A 20643-nucleotide genomic window follows, 5' to 3' on the forward strand; every position below is an offset into this window, starting at 1 on the left:
TTTTGAACCCTTAACTTGTTTCAGTGTTTATTCAGGATCCACTTCGCCCATTAGTTTTAGGTGGTGACCACTCAATATCTTTTCCTGTCGTAAGGGCTGTATCAGAGAAGCTCGGTGGGCCTGTGGATATTCTTCATTTAGATGCCCATCCTGATATTTATCATGCTTTTGAAGGAAACAAATATTCACATGCTTCTTCTTTTGCTCGAATCATGGAGGGCGGTTATGCACGACGGCTTTTGCAAGTAATCTATGCTTTGAACTTATTTATTGTCTCCTTATCATAGCTACTTAAATTCTATAATGTTGTTTACATTGTGTATTTTGCATATTAACATATTCATTCGTGAGAATCATTTCCAACAAATTCCTGAATGATGTGGGAGGGTTTGTAATTTTGCATTTTTTGTTATTCATAACATTGAAAAGCCTATTCTCATTTTTTATACCATTAGAGATCAGAGATCCAAGTTGAATGTTCTACACTGTCAGCAAATCTTTTGGAATCTAAAAATTAACAGTAGATTGTTATCAACACTTTGTTTCAAAATGGTGTTAAATGCTGATGATGCTTTGCACATGAATAAATAATACAAGTAGGATTGCTAGCTTTCTAAGCCTACCTATTTATGCCATGTTGAAAGTTGATCTCCCCAGTCAGACTATTGGAATAAATTGGTAAAGCACTAGCTTGGCCTTGTTTCTAGTTATTAGAGAGTAATAAAGGTTAAGTAATAGGAGTAATAAGGGTAGGATAGATCCCAACAATAGTTTGGAGCCTAAATTGGGCTCAATCGTGGGATATTTCTTTCCTGATTTTCATACATGAAGAAGGTTAGTTCTTGAGGATTCTCACTTCAAGGGTGAGATCTCTCAAATCTTCTCTCATTCTTCTCTTCCTTGTCATTCTTGAGTTCTCCATTTTTCTGTTCGAGACATACTAGTCCCAGGCCCCATCTCAATCCTAAAACCACTTTATATAAAAAATGTTACCTTCTATTTTATTAGTTAATCATATTGCAAGTTCATTCACTGAGTGTTTCTTTTTAGTTTATGTTGCCAACTGGCAAATCCACCTGGTCAGGAACTTACAGTATGAATACTCAAGAACAACATCTCCCACAATCCACATGAAAAATAGAAACTAGGATAGCTCTACTCCTTAAAATCTTGGTTTTAAGACTAATTGTTGTTAAATCACGTTCTAAATAGTTCTTTTTTATAATTATTTATATATATAAAAATAAGGGATGCCCTGTTAATTGCATTTGGTATGCTTTAACTGGCTTCTATTTGCCTTTCTTCTTATTCTTCTCCTGGCTTGAACAGTTTTATTTAATGAAGTTTTACAGTTTTTGACCCAAAAAAAGACTACCATTTCAATTAATTAGCTTGAATGACCAGTGTGTTCGATATACTGTGAATCACTAGTCTTGTCAGTTTATGTGTGTAAATTACATATTCATCTGAGTATAGATTTAAGGCCTGCAGGGGGTAGGGTTTTTTCTCATCATTATTTATTGTATCAACAGAATGATGCATAAGTTATCTTTCTCATCATTACTTATTGAATCAGGTGCCTCTTTTTCTGATCATATGTAGAGTCTTCAATGGATCGTGGTACTGAAAAATTATTGGTTTCTGCTTTTCTCTGGAATTTAGGTTGGCATTAGGTCCATAACAAGTGAAGGGCGTGAACAAGCGAAAAAATTTGGTGTGGAGCAATATGAAATGCGAAATTTTTCAAGAGATCAACACTTTTTGGAGAATTTGGTCTCTCTCTCTCTCTCACACACACACACACACACTCATATGAATTAACATGCATGCATTGATTGCTAATTTTAAACCTGTTGACATGCAGAAACTAGGGGAAGGTGTAAAGGGGGTGTATATTTCTGTAGATGTTGACAGCCTTGATCCAGCATTTGCTCCTGGGGTGTCACATATTGAACCAGGGGGTCTATCTTTTCGTGAAGTTCTCAACATCCTCCACAACCTCCAAGGTGATGTTGTAGCTGCAGACGTCGTGGAGTTGAACCCACAGCGTGATACTGTAGATGGAATGACTGCTATGGTTGCTGCAAAGCTGGTAAGAGAATTGACCGCAAAGATATCAAAATGATAACCCTCACCCTAACCCAACATGCATGTTAGATGCTTCCATTGCATAAGCCATGCACGAGACACCTATTTGTAGGTCATCGCCCTTGGCCTCAAGGAGACTTAAACCCTTGACCTCATATTATGAAACATTAACCCATTGAGGTTAAGACCATAATATTTTTGTTTCGACTCTGGTTTGAGCATTATTTGCATCGATCACTAATTCTAATTAGTCATTAAAAAACTCCTCAACGTCTTAAATATATTGGGTAGTTAAAAGCAAGTTGAATGATCGAAAAAGCCTTTACAGCATGGTGACAAAATTTAAATCATAATAATTTCACCTTCCAAGCTCTAAAACGCACGATTTAACCTGAATGTATTTTTATGATTTTTTTAATAGTTCAACATTCTGTATCATACATCATAGCTGATTTTTCCGAGTTTACAAAGCAAAAACTTGCAAGTTACATATTTGTATCACCATAACCGTACATATAGATGGATAGTGCATTTTTATTTTTTCCCCTTTCTTTATTTGGGCTTCTCAAATGGAAGAAGTAGAAGAGGAACCTGGTGACTTGTAAGGCTGGATATGTGGATAGTTAGTTGAACTATCCATTGATTTGATGATGGGAGATGATACGAAATTCCTTCGAAATTTTAAACTATTAATCCTTTCGAAGATGATTGATCCACTACCCCTACATTGGCCTGCACCCTAGCTAGCTAGCTACTTCTCAATATTCCTCACCTAACACTTATGGGACACTTTTTAATCTAAAAAACATTTTTAATTTCTTTTTTTTTCTTAGTTCATGCGTGACAAAAAGGGAACTTAAATTTTAATCCATTTTAGAGATTGTATTATACATAATATTTAAACGCGTTCTAGATGAAGAGGTCATGGGTTGCTTAGTTGGCAATGACCATCAAATGTGGAATAAGGTCATTCTGAATTTTATTATACATAAATTATTACAATCAAAGGATTGCTTAGTTGGCCATAACTAATGCCTCTTAATGAATAGGTCATGGATTCAACTCTCTAATTCAAATTGAAGTATCTATTATAAAAGACATGCATTCAAATCGAAGATCTATTTTTAAACATACAAATATGTGAAAAAAAAATAAAAATTCCATTCACATTAATTGAATAAAAGTTAAATTCTAAATAAAAACAATTTTTAGATTGCATATCAAATAACAACTTAGTTTTGTGGTTAGGCGGACATATAGAAGTTTGACCACAACATTAACATTAAAATCCAAAGCTCTCCATAAATTGTATCAAAACACTCAAATTAAAAAATAAACTAAATTAAAGCCAAAACAAATGAATCATTAATGCAAATTGAATTATTGAAGTATCTATTTTCAAGCATACGTTTACATAATAAAAAAAATACATATTTTTTTCTTCATATTAATTGATATAGATGTTAAATTCTATTTCTTTCTATTTTCTATGGGACTAGAAACAATTGGTTGATTACGATTGTCTCAAATAAACAACTTGTTTTGTGGTTAGATGATTACGTAGAAGCATGACCCAAACATTAATATTAAAACCCAAAACCAAACATAAATCGTGTCAAACATTGTTAGATGAATATATAGAAGTATGACCCTAACATTAATACTAAAACAAATCGTGTCAAACACTCTGATTACACAGTAAACTAAATCGAAATGAAACAAAGTCCATCTTGTTCCAATTTTTAATCTCAATATCCACATATATTAGATGTTGAAAAGAACTGATTGAGACCTTTCTTTTTAAGAGTATGATTCAACAAGTTACCAAGCCTCTATTAATCTAAACCACAAAAAATGAAACAGAAACAAAGGAAGAGTTTCCCTCAGAAAAGAAAGAGAAGAAGTAACCAAATAGATTAATTAATATAAGCAAATGGGTTATAAGAAGCAAATTCAAGACATCCTAAATCATCAAACTAATTCATCTCACCTCTATAAGATCAAGTTCACAACACCACATCCATCTCAATTATCAGATTGAAGAAAGTTGAAGAGAGATATCCAAAGAGACAAAAAACCAAACCGTTTCATTGATTGGATTCTTAGAAACAGTTGATTGGATTCTTCCAGGTTGACATTTACACCCTTTCTTTCTTTTTTCTTTTTTATTTTTTTTATCCTATTTGTATTCATATGGAGAGGGGACCAAAGCTTGTTGCCGGCCGGCCATATTTGACTGCAACTTCCCCTACAGACTTTAAAAAGCCAAGGCACCTTGTTGGTTCATGTCCAAAGCCTGTGCATATATAAGAATGTGTTGTCTTGAGTTTCTAGCTTGGTTGAAAGAAGTAAGGAGGGGAGTCAGAAATTCAAGCATGCCCAAGACATGGAAGCAAGTGTGTGGGGAAGACAAGTGGGAGAACATGTTAGACCCACTGGACATCGATCTCCGGCGATACATCGTGCAATGCGGCGAGATGGCTCAGGCGACCTGCGATGCATTCAACTCAGAGAAGGCTTCAAAATATGCCGGTAGCAGCCGGTATGGGAGGTCAGAATTCTTCAAAAATGTGGGGTTAGATGAGTTAGAAAATAAATATGAGGTGACTAAGTTCCTTTATGCCACATCTTCAATGGAACTGCCAGAACCTTTCATGTTAAAGTCTATGTCAAGAGAGGCATGGAGCAAGGAATCCAACTGGATGGGTTATGTTGCAGTGGCTACAGATGAAGGGAAAGCACAGCTGGGAAGGAGAGATATTGTGATCGCATGGAGAGGTACTGGGCAGCCTTTGGAATGGGCTGAAGACTTGGATTTCATGTTGATCTCAGCTTCTTCCATATTTGGGCCTAACTCTGGAAATGCAAAGGTGCATCATGGTTGGTTTTCCGTCTATACTTCTGATGATCCACGCTCACCTTTCAATAAGGCTAGTGCAAGAGACCAGGTGAATTTTCTGTACTTTCTTTGTGATTTTTTTGGGTACGGGAGCTCTTTTATATATTGGGGAAGTGGTTATTGTATATAACCCATGACCTCTTCTCTAAGAGGTGTCGAACATTACCAACTAAGCAACCCTATGATGGTAGTTTCTTATTCTTTTTATTGAATTTTCAATTCTGTTAACCAAATCAAGACCTTAAATGTGTGCTGCATGGGTGCTAATTAGGTTTTGAATGAGGTGAGGAGACTGGTAGAACAATATAAACATGAAGAGATCCACATAACAGTAACAGGCCACAGCTTGGGAGCGGCACTTGCAGTAATAAATGCTGCAGACATGGTTGTCAATGGGGTGAACAAGATCAAAGGCAATACTAGTGACTCTAAATGTATGGTAACAGCATTTGTCTTCGGCTGCCCTCGTGTAGGAGATGTCAACTTCCAGCAATTTTTCGCTGGTTTGGAAAACGTTCATCTGCTGCGCATTCGCAATGCTCCAGATATTATCCCTAACTTCCCATTTATGGGTTACCATGACGTTGGACAAGAGCTGCTGATCGATACCCGGAAATCCAACTACTTGAAGAAACACGGCAATTTTTCAAGTTGGCATAACATACAAGCTTACATCCATGGTGTTGCTGGCACTCAAGGGGAGAAGGGAGGGTTCAAACTAGAAGTTGATCATGATATCGCAATAGTGAATAAATACATGGATGGTTTGAAGGATGAACATCTTGTTCCTCCTTCATGGTGGGTTGAGAAGAATAAAGGTATGGTTAAAGTTAATGGTTTTTGGATATTGAAGGAAGACCTGGATGGAATGGTTGATTTTGGGCTTTGAGGATTCATCTGAAGCATGGTATTTCACTCTCAGCAAGCTTATGTTTTTGACAGTACTTCTCTTATGTAATATATATTCTTTGGAGTATCTTGCATACATTTTGTAAATATAACCCATCAACAAACAACAAGGCACAAGTTAGAAATTTTCAATCTGTTGAGGAAACTTATAATTTTTGGATTTCTTCCCATTTCTTTTAATTATCTCCAGCGATAGGAAATGAGCATTGGACAAAGACTGTTGAATAGATATCACAACATATTTCATTGATAGGTGGAAGCATAACTTGGGAAGGATTAAATCATACCAATACAATGACTTGACGGAGAGGAGAGAAAGGCAAAAATTTGCTCCTAGGCTTGATTTTGGTCGTTTTTTGAGTGGATCTTTTTTTAATTTCTTGTGTGGATCTTGCTGGCAAACACATACCTTGGGTGATTCAAGCCTCATTTCTGTTAGATTTGGGAGTTTTTGTTGTATTTCACAAGTTATGATCTCAATATTAGGATAACATTATAGTTTACAAACTGAACCATAACTGGGTGTCATAAATAAGTGACCATTAGTTATTGATTATTGTGAAATATTACTTCTTATAAATGACCATAAAGCTAATTTTTCAATAAGTGTTCAACTGTATTGGTAAATTAATGCTTTTTATGGAAAAACCTATTGTGAGTATATATATATTTGTAAAGCCATCATGTGAACTAGATCAGGATTATTGTTAGGAAATGGATCTGACGGAAGAAAGGAGGTCGAGAAGGGCGGAACCTCGCAAGGAATTTAAAAATTTCCCAAGCATCAAACCCACTTATGGTTTATATATATTTTATATTTATTCTGAGTATATATATCATACTATCATACTACTATTATAAAAGTATGAACTCATGGAAGATGGCTACATTATTTTCTTCTTAAAATACCCTTAAACTTTTACTAAAAGGATATAATTAATTATGTCTAAGATTGTAATTTAACACTCATAAATATAATTAATATAATATATTTTTTATTAATTGATATTTACAAATGGATCTTCAAAGATTTTGCACGTTTGAAGCCTCTTAGTTGGCCCATTAAAAGAAAAAGAAAAAAAATCCATCAAAACCAATGATATTCATTTAATTAAAATAATTATATATAGAAAATATAATATTATTTTTTAATTGACATTTACTGATGGATCTTCAAAGGTTTTGCTTGAGAATCCCAAATGTTTGAAGCCTCTTAGTTCGTCCATTAAGAGAAAAAGAAAAAGAAAAGAAAATATCCATCAAAACCATTACTATTCATTTAATTAAAATTGTTATATATAAAAGGATCACTTGACCCCTCAGAGTTACAAGATTGAAATAATAGATCATCAATAATAAATCCATTCACCTTCTGATTGTCCATGTAGAGATCTATCTTCTCCTAACTCTTTGCCTTCTTATAAAAAAGCTTTTCCTTCTTTTTAAATAAAAAATAAAAAAATAAAAAATAAATAAATAATAAATAATAAATAATAAATAATAAATAATAAATGATGCCCATGTCAAATTTAAGAAAAATTACTTTGAAAAGTTAATTAAATACACTCAAAAAAATTAATTTAGAATTTAATTGGACACTTTCTTGGAATTCATCATTAGCAATAAAACTGACTAAATTAAATATTGAAGGCATCATCTATGAATTTAGGGATTCTTTAATGACAAAAAAAGAAGGGAAGAAGAAACGTCAACTACAATAGAGGTTTATCTGCAAAAAGCACAACAGTTACATCCAGAGACCAAAGAACTAAGAATCCGACTATTGGGCCTCTTGATATTGCAACAGATACTACCAAGCCACCCACCCACCTCTTCCTCACATCTCACAATCGTGAAACTAACTCTTCATTGGCGACCTCAATCCTAATTCATCTCCCAAGTTCGATTGTCTTCTTCATGTTTTCTTTTGGGGGTCTTAATTCTATATCATAACCAAAGATCTTCTATTTGCATTTTTAGGGTTTTCTGATTACCGTCCCTTCGCATTAATCTCAGTTCGAACAGTTTGAACGCAATAGTAAAAGGAAGATTTGGATTTGAGAGCTTTTTCATGATTCCTGTGAGTTGCTTTGCTTAGGGTCTTTATATTTGTTTTATTTATTTTTAGTTTGGTATTTAATTGTAAATTCAGTAATGTGGATGGAGTCAAGCAGACTATTTATTTGCTTTTTACAAAATACTTCCATGCTTTTGGCTGCAGAATACCTAGAACTTGTGATCGAGATGTATGAAATTATTTTTCCTAACAAAAATTTCCTCCTCATCCTTTGCTGCATTGTAATAATTTTTCTCAACTTCATTGTACTTCTGCATCACTATCAAATTTGATATGGGTTCTACCCGATTGTTGCCTGAATGCGAGCAAGAATGACAATGGAGGTGAGGTTTCTGCTATACATTATAGGAAGAGGAGAAAGATCAAGCTGAACTTTGTAACTTTCCTTGTGATGTCTAAAAAGTTGACTTTGTTGAACATAATTTCACTATTCTGGGCTTCAATGTGGAGGGAGTTTTATGTGAAAACAATTGCTAATCTTTAGAGATTGCCAGATGAATAGATTTGCTCTTCGCTATTGTTTTAAATTTTTGATCAATTAAGCTGACCTCTGTTTTGTACTTAGATAAGTTAGTGTGAATATAGATAAATTTAGTGGGGTCTCAAACAAGGGGAAACACTTGCTGATATTCAAGCTAGTATAAAATTTGTTCTATTTAGTTTTAATTTTGGATTTCATGTTCCCCTTTTTATTTTTTCTTTTTTCTTTTTGGTATTTTGGTTGAAGAATATTGGTTTAATCAAAATAGATTGAAATGTGTGGTACTTTCAATGTAAAGCCTTTTAGATATTGTTTTTGCACCCAAAATCTGCACTCCAATGGTGATTCTTTAGCTTGACGTTGGCTTTTCTCGCACTTACGGATCCATCAAAATCAGAATTTTACAAGTACTGTCTAAATTTTATTTTCTCTTTTTCTTGTAAATAATTGTCACCAAAATTTTATCTAGGTTTTAGTCGTTGTAGTTCATTGAAATCCCCCCCCCCCTTGTTTATAAGGTGTGCTTAACAGTTCATTGATCTTATAGAATGTCGAGATTTTTAATATCTGTGTGGATTTTCCCTAGCTTGATCGTGTATATCACTGGGAATAAAGATTTCCTTTTCACATCTGTTAAGATTTTCTATTGCTAATTTTCCTTGTACTTTGCTCTTAAACAAAGATTTACATGGCTTTCTTTTGAGGTAAATGATTTAGATGCCTTTTTGTCGTGCTCATTTATGAATTGAAAGGTTTGTAATGTACAAATCTGTGTATGGGTGAATAATTCATGCATTCTTGATGTAGAACTTTGAAAAAACCTGATCCTAATGTACATTGGGAGTTGTGTCTTGATTCTTTAAATATAGGATCGGTTTTCAATTGCTTTCCACTTTGTCAAAATAGCATTTGGATTTGCATAAATGAAAGAAACTTGTCACAAGACCCATGATTGTGGATGGAAGCATATTCTGGTTGTCTTTGAGATTTAATCCATACAAGGAACAAAATTGGATGCACAGATCTTTACACGGTGGTACTAAGCAACAAAGTTTATCTTATAAAAAGCTATTTATAAATTATGAAAGAACCACAATTTTATGTCCATTTTGGATATTGTACATTGGAGAGCTTCGACACATTAAGCAATAGAGTTTTAATCTCTACATCATGCATTACAAAGCTTCTAATGTTCTTTTCAGCTTTTATATTGGTTGTGTTAAATGTTGGGGTATTTAAGTGAATTGACCAAAATGTAGGCTTGTCTATATTTTTATCATGTGGTGGTTCAAGCCATTCACACACAAGGAGCATACTTGATTAGGACATACAATTGATATATTGCTAATGTAAAGGTTGTAATACAGAATATTATTGCTAAAGGTTGATTATCTTGTATTTACCTTGCTGTACAATTGATATTGGTAATGTCCAAGTCTGGAATACTATTGCTAAAGGAGGATTTTCTTGTGTTTACTTTGCTCAAGATGTTCTTCATGCTTCCAAGCAGTTTGGTTTGAAGCACATCATACGTAATGATGAAAACTCCTTAAAAGTGGCAGAGAAGGAGATCTCAGTGATGATACTACTAAAAGTCATCCAAATGTTCTTTCTTTTGTGATGGAATTTTGTGAGAATTCTTTGGCTAACGTGTTGGAGGATACATGAGTGGGGTATTTGAAGGAGAAGTATATCCTTTCAATTTTTAGCGACGTGTATAATGATGTATTTGCAATGCATTGCATGTTCTCTCTCACTCTCTCTCCCTCGAATTGGCCTAGATTTTTTTATTTGGAAGTAGAAGTAATTTTGGTCGTTGATGAATCAAGGGTTGAAGGGTCTCACCAATAAGATTGAATAAACTACTTGTGTATTTTTTTTTGGATAGGAAAGTTATTTGTGTCCTTGTGATGAAAATGTATAGGTTTTAGACTTGAATTCAACTCAAAGAAAAAAAAAACATATATATATATATATATATATATATATATATATATATATATATATATATATATATATATATATATATATATATATATATATATATATATATATATATATATATATATTTATATAAAGGGTCGCTGAACTTAGAAAACACATCAAGTCAGACACCATCACATTCTGGGGTTGCTAGGGTTTAGAAAAATCCTTTTCACCGTTTTCTTATATTTTGCAAAAAATCTCTAGTGAGATTAAGGCAAGAGGTATATGAAAAGATACTTGCTTCCACATTTGTTTTATCGCATGGATTTAAAATTTTCATGCTTATTATTTGCTTAATCTCTTACATGTGGCATTAGAGTATTTTTCTAATATCTATCTTAATCCAAGAAAGTCATGTTTTTTTTGCGTATCTTATGATGGTTTTTTCAAATTTTCAGAAAAGAGAGGTTATTAAGTAAACTATGCATATTCATAATTTTATTTCTTTTTTTTTTAATTATTCTTACCCAATAGGGATTGATTGATCATGATTTTGCATTATTCTGTTGGAGTCTCCTCTCTATAAAGAAAGAATTTGTTTCATATCCTTTCTCTTTTAATTTATTTATTTATTTATTATTATTATTATTATTTTATGATATGATTTTTGTGTCATTAAAGTTTCCAATTTGAAAATTAAAGAAGAAAAAGAAGAAGAAAAAAAAGATTGTTAGTATCATTAAAGTTTCCTATTCACTTGAAGGAAAATTAAAATAAAAATAAAAAAAGGGTAAGAAGAAGTCTTACATTGGGATACATTCATTATTTATTTTGTTAATTATTGAAATCCTAAGTACAACTTAATATATTTGACCCAAAAAAAAAATCATATTCACTCCGTTTTTTATTCCTAAATTTAGAAGAGAAATTAGGATGAAACGAAGAATGAATGAAAATAGTTGTGATTCATTTATTTGTTTTATAGTTAATGAAATCCTCTATAATATGTTTAATATGTATTGATGAGTTGCCACTAATGAATACTCCTTTAGGAATCTGATTATATCATTTATTTGTTATCAGTTGTTATTATGGTAATTGAATGGAAGAACCAATAATGAGTAAAAGCAAGTATTGAGTATTATCATTTACCATGATAAAAATATTGTTGTCATTGCAATAATACTTAATTCAATTTACTTTTTATTTTGAATCTAGTATTTATGATATTTGCATATTAGAATTACTATCTCTTATTTTATACATAAGAGAATTATGACATTTATTTTCTATGCATAATTATTTAATAATATGCAATTTCAGTATTGTTATAAAATAGAGAAGATATATTAAATACAAATAAGAAAATAGAACAAGATGGGTTCAACTCTTCTATTCAATTATTCATTAGATATTTATAATAGAACTAACATATTCTCTAATATAAAATTATTAGTCTACAAAGAAATATAATATATGATTCTCACACATAATAAAATGATCTTGATATGAAATGATAGATTGCTAAGATCTTAGGTTAATATGGGAATGCGGATCTACAATATTGCAGACTGAGATGGCTGAGATTTTAATTTGGAAGTTATATCTTTTGGTATGATCTCTTTTGGAAGTTACAAGAATTGAGAAAATGAACATGATTTGTGATGCCTTGCATCTTTTTATATAATTATTTTATCATTATGTTGAAATGTTTCAATCCTCAAAATTATTAAATGATCATGGTGGTTGGACCATGTGGCAAGATGATTGGTTGATGATTTAACAAAATGGTTCATGTGTAATTAAATGATAGCTTAAATAGAATTGGATTCCAATTAGTATTTTGGTCGAGATCTGATATCGCTTGTGGGCCCCACCAAGCTTGTGAAAACTAGGGTTGTGATAGAGGTGATATCAGAGCTCTAGATTCTATAGACTAGAATGACTGATGACATAGAAAATTGAGAAAAAATTGTTTAAACTGGAAGAATGTTACTTTTATCCAGTGAATGGACTGACCTAAGGATTACCAAAAAAAAAAAAAAGAATGGACTGACCTAAGAATCAATTGTTTGAATAGTAATATGTAGGATTGACTATGTAATGTCATAGATTGAGATGACTAATTGAAAAGAATGGATGTTTGTAAATGTTGAACTGAGATATGATGATAATTCTGCAATTATGAAGTTGAATTATGTGAAATGAATCATAATTTGTGAGTATTATGACTCAACTCATACGTATATTTGATTGAGTGTATGATATGTGGAGTGTGACTTGTATGCATGATTGTAATGTACTAAGATACTATATCTTATAGATGATTAATTCTTCAATGATTGAGATGAGTCACTATATGACTAAACTGAATGACTGAGATGGAATTATATGGAACTACACGGTTTGGTGTTTCCATGAGGAAGAATTTGCAAATGTTGAAGAGGACAACAATCATGTAAATGTTGAAGAAGACAACAATCAGGTAAATGTTAAAGAAGACAATGATATTGATAACATGTATGACCTGTTACATGATGCATTTGGCAAACATATGTTTGGGGATAACATATCTGGAGGAGTGGGGGTTAATGACACATTGGATTAAGTAATGTGTAAATAAATTTAAAAGATTGGTGCAGGATGTAGAGATGAAATTATATCCTGGATGCAAGGAATTCATCGAGTTGTCTTTTATTGTTGAACTATATCATATAAAATGCCTTTGTAAGTGGAGTGATAAGTCATTTTCTTTATTGTTGGATTTATTAAAGAAAGCACTTCCAGAAGATAATGCTCTACCAAAGGCACTATATGAGGCAAATAAGATAATTAAGAACCTAAGGCTTATTTATAAAAATATTGATGCATGCCCTCATGATTGTATGTTGTACAGGAAGGAAGCATCCAATGTTAAATCATGCGTAAAATGTGGCACTTCAAGATATGACCCTAATAATCAAAAAGTCCCAGCAAAAATATTACGCTATGTTTTCTTAAAACCAAGATTGCAGAGATTATACATGTCATCGAAACATTATCTTGCTATGGTTTGGCATAAGGAACATCGTATTGATGATGAGAAAATGTGTCATCCTGCAGATTCAGAAGCTTGGAAAGATTTTGATAGAAGAGAACCATCATTTAGTTAAAACCCACGGAATGTTAGATTCAGCCTGGCAAGTGATGGATTTAATCTTTTCAGTTTGAGAAGTGGTAAAAGCTATAGCACATGTCTTGTTATTATGGTCCCCATATAACTTACCACCATGGATGTGCATGAAACAAACGTCTTTTTTGTTGACATTGTTGATTCTTGGACCCAAAGAGCCTGGTAATGATATTGATGTGTTCTTACAACCTTTAATAGATGAGTTGAAAGAACTGTAGGAAACTGGGGTTGACACCTATGATGCATATAAGAAAGAGTCATTTCGACTGCGTGCATGTCTTTTGTGGACCATAAATGATTTTCCAGCATATGCTAGTCTATCAGGTTGGAGCACAAAAGCTGCATTTGCTTACCCTTGTTGCAATGAGCTTAAGGAGTCTGCTTGGTTAAAACATGGTGGGAAGTATTGTTACTTAGGCCATCGTAGGTTTCTTCCCTCAAATCATCAATTTTGAAAAGATAATAAATGTTTTAATGGATCAACAGAGTATAGGGATGCACCCCAACCTCCTTCAGGAGTTTTGGTGCTAAACCAATTGGAGGGTGTTGATTTCCCTGCATTTGGTAAGGATCGCATAGAGAATGATGGTAAAAAGAGAAAAAGAGCTCGAGTTCAGCAAAAGCCATTGCCATTGAGTTGGAAGAAAAAAAGTATCTTCTTTCAATTACCATATTGGAAAGATAATTTACTTCGCCACAATTTAGATGTAATGCATATAGAAAAGAATGTATGTAACAACATTATTTGTACACTGTTTGGCATTAAAGATAAAATCAAGGATCACATCAAAGCTCGTCTAGATTTGAAAGAAATGGAAATTCGGCCAGCTCTTCATCCACAAATGATTGAGGGGAGGACTAATAAAATGTTAATACCTCCTGCATGCTACACGTTGTCAAAGGAAGACAAAGACATGTTTTGCACTACCCTAAAGGGATTAAAGGTACCAGATGGTTATATTAGTAATGTCTCACGTTGTGTGAATGTTAAAGAGATGAATATTTTTTGTACAAAGAGTTATGATTGTTATGTTCTTATGCAACAACTACTTCTTTTGGCATTACGAAATATATTGCCAAAGCATGTTAGGGTGGTATTGATTGCAATATGTGGCTTCTTTAGGTGTTTGTGTTTTAAAATTGGTAAAGCAAAAGACTTTAAGAAACTTGAATCAAGTGTTGCAGAAACACTTTGCCAATTTGAAAGGATTTTTCCTCCATCATTCTTTGATGTAATGGTACATCTTCTCATTCATTTACCATGGGAAACATTGTTAGACGGACTAGTACATTACCGATGGATGTATCATTTCGAAAGATTAGATAATATTACACATGATGTTATTTTTATCTAATATCTTAAGCTTAACTACATGAATGTGGAATAAATTATGTATATATTTTTATTTAAATAGATTCAACAAAAGACTAAAAGACCATGAACAAAATGCAGCTCGGCTAGAAGGTTCCATTGCACAAGGATACATTGCAGATGAATGCCTAATCTTTTGTTCTAGGTATTTGGGAAGTGTGGAAACAATGGTAAATTGTCCAATAAGGAATAATGATGATGGGAAAATAGAAACAGACAAGTCTTCTATGTTTTCATGTTCCGGTAGACCATTTGGAAAGCTTCAGTTGCTTCGGCTAGAACCAAAAGAATTAATTCAAGTTTATCGATATATATTAATTCATTATGATGGCATTAAGACGTATCGAGAGTAAGTGCATAAATTACTTTATTATAACTTTTCATATTAATGACTATATTAAGTGACATGACTATTAATATTATATTTTATAGGCAACATCTTCAAGAACTTAAAAGAAAGATGGGTCATAAAGTACGTGAGCAAGCCAGAGCGAAATTACATGCAAAATCATTTCCAAAGCGGTTTAGAGACCAAGTACGTGTAATGATTCTAATGGTAAATAATTCTAATAGATTAATTGCAAGTTAATTATACAAATAACAAATAATTTTTGTATTGGGTAGGTTGATCATCTATACCAATGTGGGGAAGAGGTACTTGATAACATTAGATGGTTGGCTAATAGTTCAAGTTGGGAATACAAAAACTTCAGTGCTTATATTATTAATGGCATAAGGTTTCACATAAAGGATTGTGAAAATAGTTAAATAATTCAGAATAGTGGTGTCTTAGTAATAGTGGTAACTCATAGTGTTGCTAGTAGTAAAGACCCAAGGCCTGTTGAAGGAAATGTCAATTATAATGGCATACTGAAGGAAGTTATTGAGATAGAATATTCAGCAAATCTCAGAGTTGTTTTATTTCTTTGTGATTGGACTGACATTGAGAGAGGAGTGAAGAAAATGATATTGGATTTACCCTTGTCAACTTTAATTATTTGATACATTCTGGCAAAAATGAGATGGATGACCCATTTGTGTTCCCTACACAAACAAAGCAAGTGTTTTATGCACCGGACCTTTTGAGGCTTGATTGGTTGGTTGCTTTAAAATCATAGTTGACACCCTTGTGAAGTTGCTAAATCCAAACCCAATTTTAAATTAGAATTTGATTAAATGCGTTTTAGTTGGTTGGTTTGTGTTTTGTTTTTCAGTTGTAAGTAGTTTACTATCCTTAGTATTTCATTTTTCAAGTTTCCTAATGCATTTTTTTGTGTGCATGATATCATATTCAAAATTTTCTTTGTTGATACAACTCACTCATCATCTTATTCTAGTTGTTTGCTATTTTAATGTCTTTTATAGTTGCCTATTATGTTGTAATTGAATGTCTAATTATAATATAATGTTATACATCTACAAGTTTTTCTTTATTAGTGTTTCACTTTGTGACTTTTAATGGATCTAGTGGATTCTGCTCCTTCTTCAAGCACTTCAACTCTTAGTGAGGATGCTTTTGATATGCTTATAATTTTTTATTTATTTGGATTATGTCCCTTTAAATTGTTTCTCATATATTGGAATTCAATTATAGGGAAACGTCAAGAGGGGTCCAAATATGTCTTTGAAGACGCAAAGGATGGATCCGATGGAAATAAGGCATGTTATGGTTAATGTATATGGACAAGGGGATGATGGCTACGTAGCAGAGCTCATTACTTACCGAGGGACACAGGTAAGAAATGGTTCAAACCTCCCCTATAACTATGACAATTGAAGGAAAGTACACATTCACTACAAGGAAGCATTATGGAATAAAATCCAAGTAAAATGATTAACAATCTTATTTGCATTAGTATTACAACTAAGATATTTCTTTTTGATAAATGATTATTTTTTCTTGCAGAAGAAATATCGAGTGGATGTTTTGGGTAAAAATGGGTATATGTCAAATGAGGCTGCAATGTAAGCCCTTTAAAAGGGAACTAAGAAAAAAGTTTTATGATGATGTTGGTAGTATTGATGAGGCAATTAATAATTGTACAGTGGTGGTTCCATTAGATCAATGGAAAGAACTTATAGACATACGGAATAGTGAAAAGAACATGGTAATAAGCCATTTATTTGTGAACATATATTTTATAAGTAAGAGTCAATGTTATACAATTTTAATTTTTTAACTGTTTTGTTATTATGTAGAAGATGCGTAATTTTAATACTGACATCAGAAAACTCCAAAAGATGACTCATACTTGTGGTCGAAGAAGCTATGTACAACGATTTTGCATGAAGGCACGTTTCTGAAATGTCATTCTATTTAAATTATTGTGAACATGTATGTAAACTATTAGTTAACATTTTTATCTTTGTTTATTTATTTTTTGTTGGATTTCTTTAGAAAAAAGGAGCATCCTGAAGGTTTGGACCCTACAAGGATAGAGATGTTTTTCGAAACACATACAAGGAAGGATCAAATTCCTATTGTTCCTACTTCCGCTGAAATAATGGTATGCATTTATATATAAGATTAATGTCTGCATGAATGATATGATATGATATTGGAGTCTTTAGTGGCCTAACTTGGTTGAGAAATGTTTAATGATCAGAGAGCGATAAATGAAGAGTCGGTTAATTTGCCTGAAGAGAATCGAAATGACGTTCCAGTCCTCGAAAGTATCTTCACCACTCATTTGGGACCAAATACTCATGGTCGGATACGTTTGTTAGGAGTGGAAGTAAGTCCAAAAGATTTAGGGCTAACAAAAACCCAACAAAACAAAGAGTTGGATGGTAGACTTGCAGAGTTGACTAAAAAACTCCAACAAGTTTAACAAGAAAGAGAAGAGGACAAAGAGAAGAAGAAAGGAAATTAAATGCTCAAAAGTATAATGCATTGCAGAAGAAAGTGGAGTTATTAGCAAAATTGTTATTGGACAAGAATCTTGTATTAGGTAATGATAAACCATTATGTTTCATTTTACATACGTATAATTTAGCTAAGAACTAAGCAGGTATAATTGGTTTGAAAATTAACTTTTATTTATGTTGTAATTGACCAACAGTTAATCAAGTTAAATAGGAGTGTAGGTTGCACATAAGTACTCATAGTTCTTGTTGGGTAAGACATTATTCATCATTACTTTTTGTGCTTATCTAACTTGCATAAATTAATTTATTAGTTGCTTTATTTCACTAATTGGTGCACTTTCATTGCAGGGAATAGGTCTCTCAGTCAGAATTTTTGGTGTTGGCATTGCCACACGCTCTATCTTCCATATTAACAATTATTGGATGAGTTACTTTTCATGTGGTTTTTATTTTTAAATGAATTATTGTTCTTGTGGATCTTTATGGAGATATAATATTCACCTGGAGAATCTTGCATTCTTTTCTTTTTTTGCTCTTCTTCTTGTGGGTATCGAACGTTCATGAGCATCCAAGTGTCGAGTGGGATATCTTGGGTGATTGTGGAGGAACCTCAGACATAGTAGCATTTTCTAATCCATTTGTAGATGCTACAATGCCCTACAAAGTTGCACCAGCTTTTATGGACATAGCAAAGGCTACATGGGATAAATATAGAGATATTGGAGTCAACAATGTTCTTCAATCAATACAGTTCCGTTCTACAATATTTGCTCTTATCTGCAAAGTAGTTCTTGAGATGCAAAAGATAGGCTACAATAGCTTGGATAGAAAGACAGTAAAGAAGCGGCAATAAGAAGTGTTGGATCCTTGAGCGAGTGGATGGGAGGTTGGTTGGTAAAGACAAAGGGTTAAGGAAGTCACTTATAATATTGCTGCAGCTGAGATTCTTTTAGAAATGAAGATGAAGAGAGAAGCTGAGAGCTAAGTTGAAGAGGTTTGATGAAGAGATCCAAAGATATCTTTAGCAAGAAAGCTTATAAGTTGAAGTGGCTAAAAGTAAGTTGTGATTTATAGCACACACATATATTCTGCTGAGATCACATTGGAATTCGAATGTGGGATTATAATTAGCATTTAGATGAAACTTATATACATTAGTACTGTTCTAAGTTTAAACTTTCTTGGTTTAATATGGTTATGATGACCTAATGACCTCCTTCTTAATTATATTAGGAAATGCCCGGTTAACTTTGACAGTAGTTATATGACTTGTCTCTAGAAGTTTATAAATAACTGTTATCAATGTATGGTCTTTGTTTTAAGTGTGTTTTGCTCTTTTTCTTTTGCATTTGGTTATATGTTTATAACTTCCTGTCTTTCCAAATCTGCTTTTTGAATTGATAAGGGTTCAGATTTGACATGTATGATATTGAAGCCAAAATAATTGAATAAGTCTTATGCATACCTGGTGTACCTTTGTACTTTTTCTTTCACTAGTAAAGTTACATGTGCATTTGGTCATTTGGTGATAGTTATATGAATACCATTTTAGGTGATGTTCCGCTTTGACATATATGATTTGAATGTGAATTAGATATAAATTGAGTTTGAATAACTAAATTACCAAGTATCCCACTAACCCTAAAGACCTAAACGTATCCCCACTTCAATATTATCATTCTCTTCACCTCCATCACTCCAAAACTTCAACTGCTATTGAAGATAATTGTGAGATCTTAAACCTTCACCTTTTCAATCAACTATGCAAGGTTGTAATGCTGTAATACAGTACAAGTTAGTAAGGGAGATCTTAGCTAAGATTTCTTTTGATGACTCCACAATAATTTTATAGAAGGTAAGGAGATTTTAAGGGAAAAACCAATGGATTGGAAGGTTAAATCTCATAATCAAACAATTCATTGAGTTGTAAGATGGGAAGTTTAAAATTTGTTTTGAATAATGATCTCTCTTTCTTCTCTAAATGATGTATCAGTTGTTAATTTTCAGTAAAAAATAATTACAGCTGGAAAGTATTCTTGCTGTTTTATTTTCAGTAAATCACATCATGGAATTGCATGGTTCTTACTTTATATTATGTATGTGGGTTTATATTATGCTAGAAATTGCATGGTTCTTACTTTATCCTTTAGATATAACCACTTCTATGAACAATATTTCAAGTGCCGACTTTTCAGCTTTTATCACTTGCAATAATTTGTGCTTTCTTTTAGTTTTGACTCTTGTCCTGATTGGATACAACTGCATAATTTTATTGTTAGGTTCAGATTTGCAAACACAACATCTTTTTTCCAATTGGATATCTAATGAAGCATTCATTTGTCCACTTTTGTCAGATGTTTATTGATTATGATGATTATATGAGGATTCCATACTTCAAGGATCAAATACACAATTTAAATAAAGAGGTAGTGAGATTGAGGTATAGTCTTTTGTCAGATGTTTCTTGATCATTTCTTCTGCATACACATCAATGTTGATGCTAGATATCATGGGTTCCATTTGTGGATGATTTTGGTATCACAAATGAGTTTCTTTTTGCAATGCACATCAATCATGCTATTAGATGTCATTGGTTCCATATGTCGATGATTTTGATTTCATAAATGAGCTTTGCCATTGTCCTCATTGTTGGGTAGTTGATGCAAATGCATAATAATTATTCTAGTAAATCAACAAATTTGTCCCCCCGGACCTCGGGCCCTCCTTGAGACCATTTCCTCCAGTGCGGAAATCATTGTTGATGTTTGCTATCACAAGAGCAACCATGCCCTTGGTTCTGAAGGATTCAACATGGGTGTCTTCTTTTCTTGTTTGGACCTTCTCAAAGATG

At 32.7% G+C, this 20643-nt stretch overlaps 2 protein-coding genes across 2 annotated transcripts; both read left to right on the plus strand.

Annotated features, from left to right (window-relative positions):
- Positions 1–14: 14 nt before the first annotated feature.
- LOC149004968 (arginase 1, mitochondrial) lies at positions 15–2345 on the plus strand (the record flags this gene model as incomplete). Its single annotated transcript, XM_089135759.1, has 3 exons — positions 15–245; positions 1663–1773; positions 1865–2345. Coding segments are annotated over 3 exons (603 nt in total), but the record flags the coding sequence as incomplete, so codon positions are not given.
- A 1557-nt stretch (positions 2346–3902) lies between these two features.
- Positions 3903–5904, plus strand: LOC149004969 (phospholipase A1-II 1-like). Its single transcript, XM_089169056.1, has 2 exons — positions 3903–5036; positions 5259–5904. Exons 1-2 carry the CDS (start codon positions 4374–4376, stop codon positions 5874–5876), a joined length of 1281 nt encoding a protein of 426 aa, XP_089025182.1. The 5' UTR covers positions 3903–4373; the 3' UTR covers positions 5877–5904.
- Positions 5905–20643: the final 14739 nt, after the last annotated feature.

Source organism: Hakea prostrata, chromosome 9 (assembly GCF_041222555.1).
Source record: "Hakea prostrata isolate BN-2017 chromosome 9, UWA_Hpros_2, whole genome shotgun sequence".
In the NCBI taxonomy this organism is placed as follows: Eukaryota; Viridiplantae; Streptophyta; class Magnoliopsida; order Proteales; family Proteaceae; genus Hakea; species Hakea prostrata.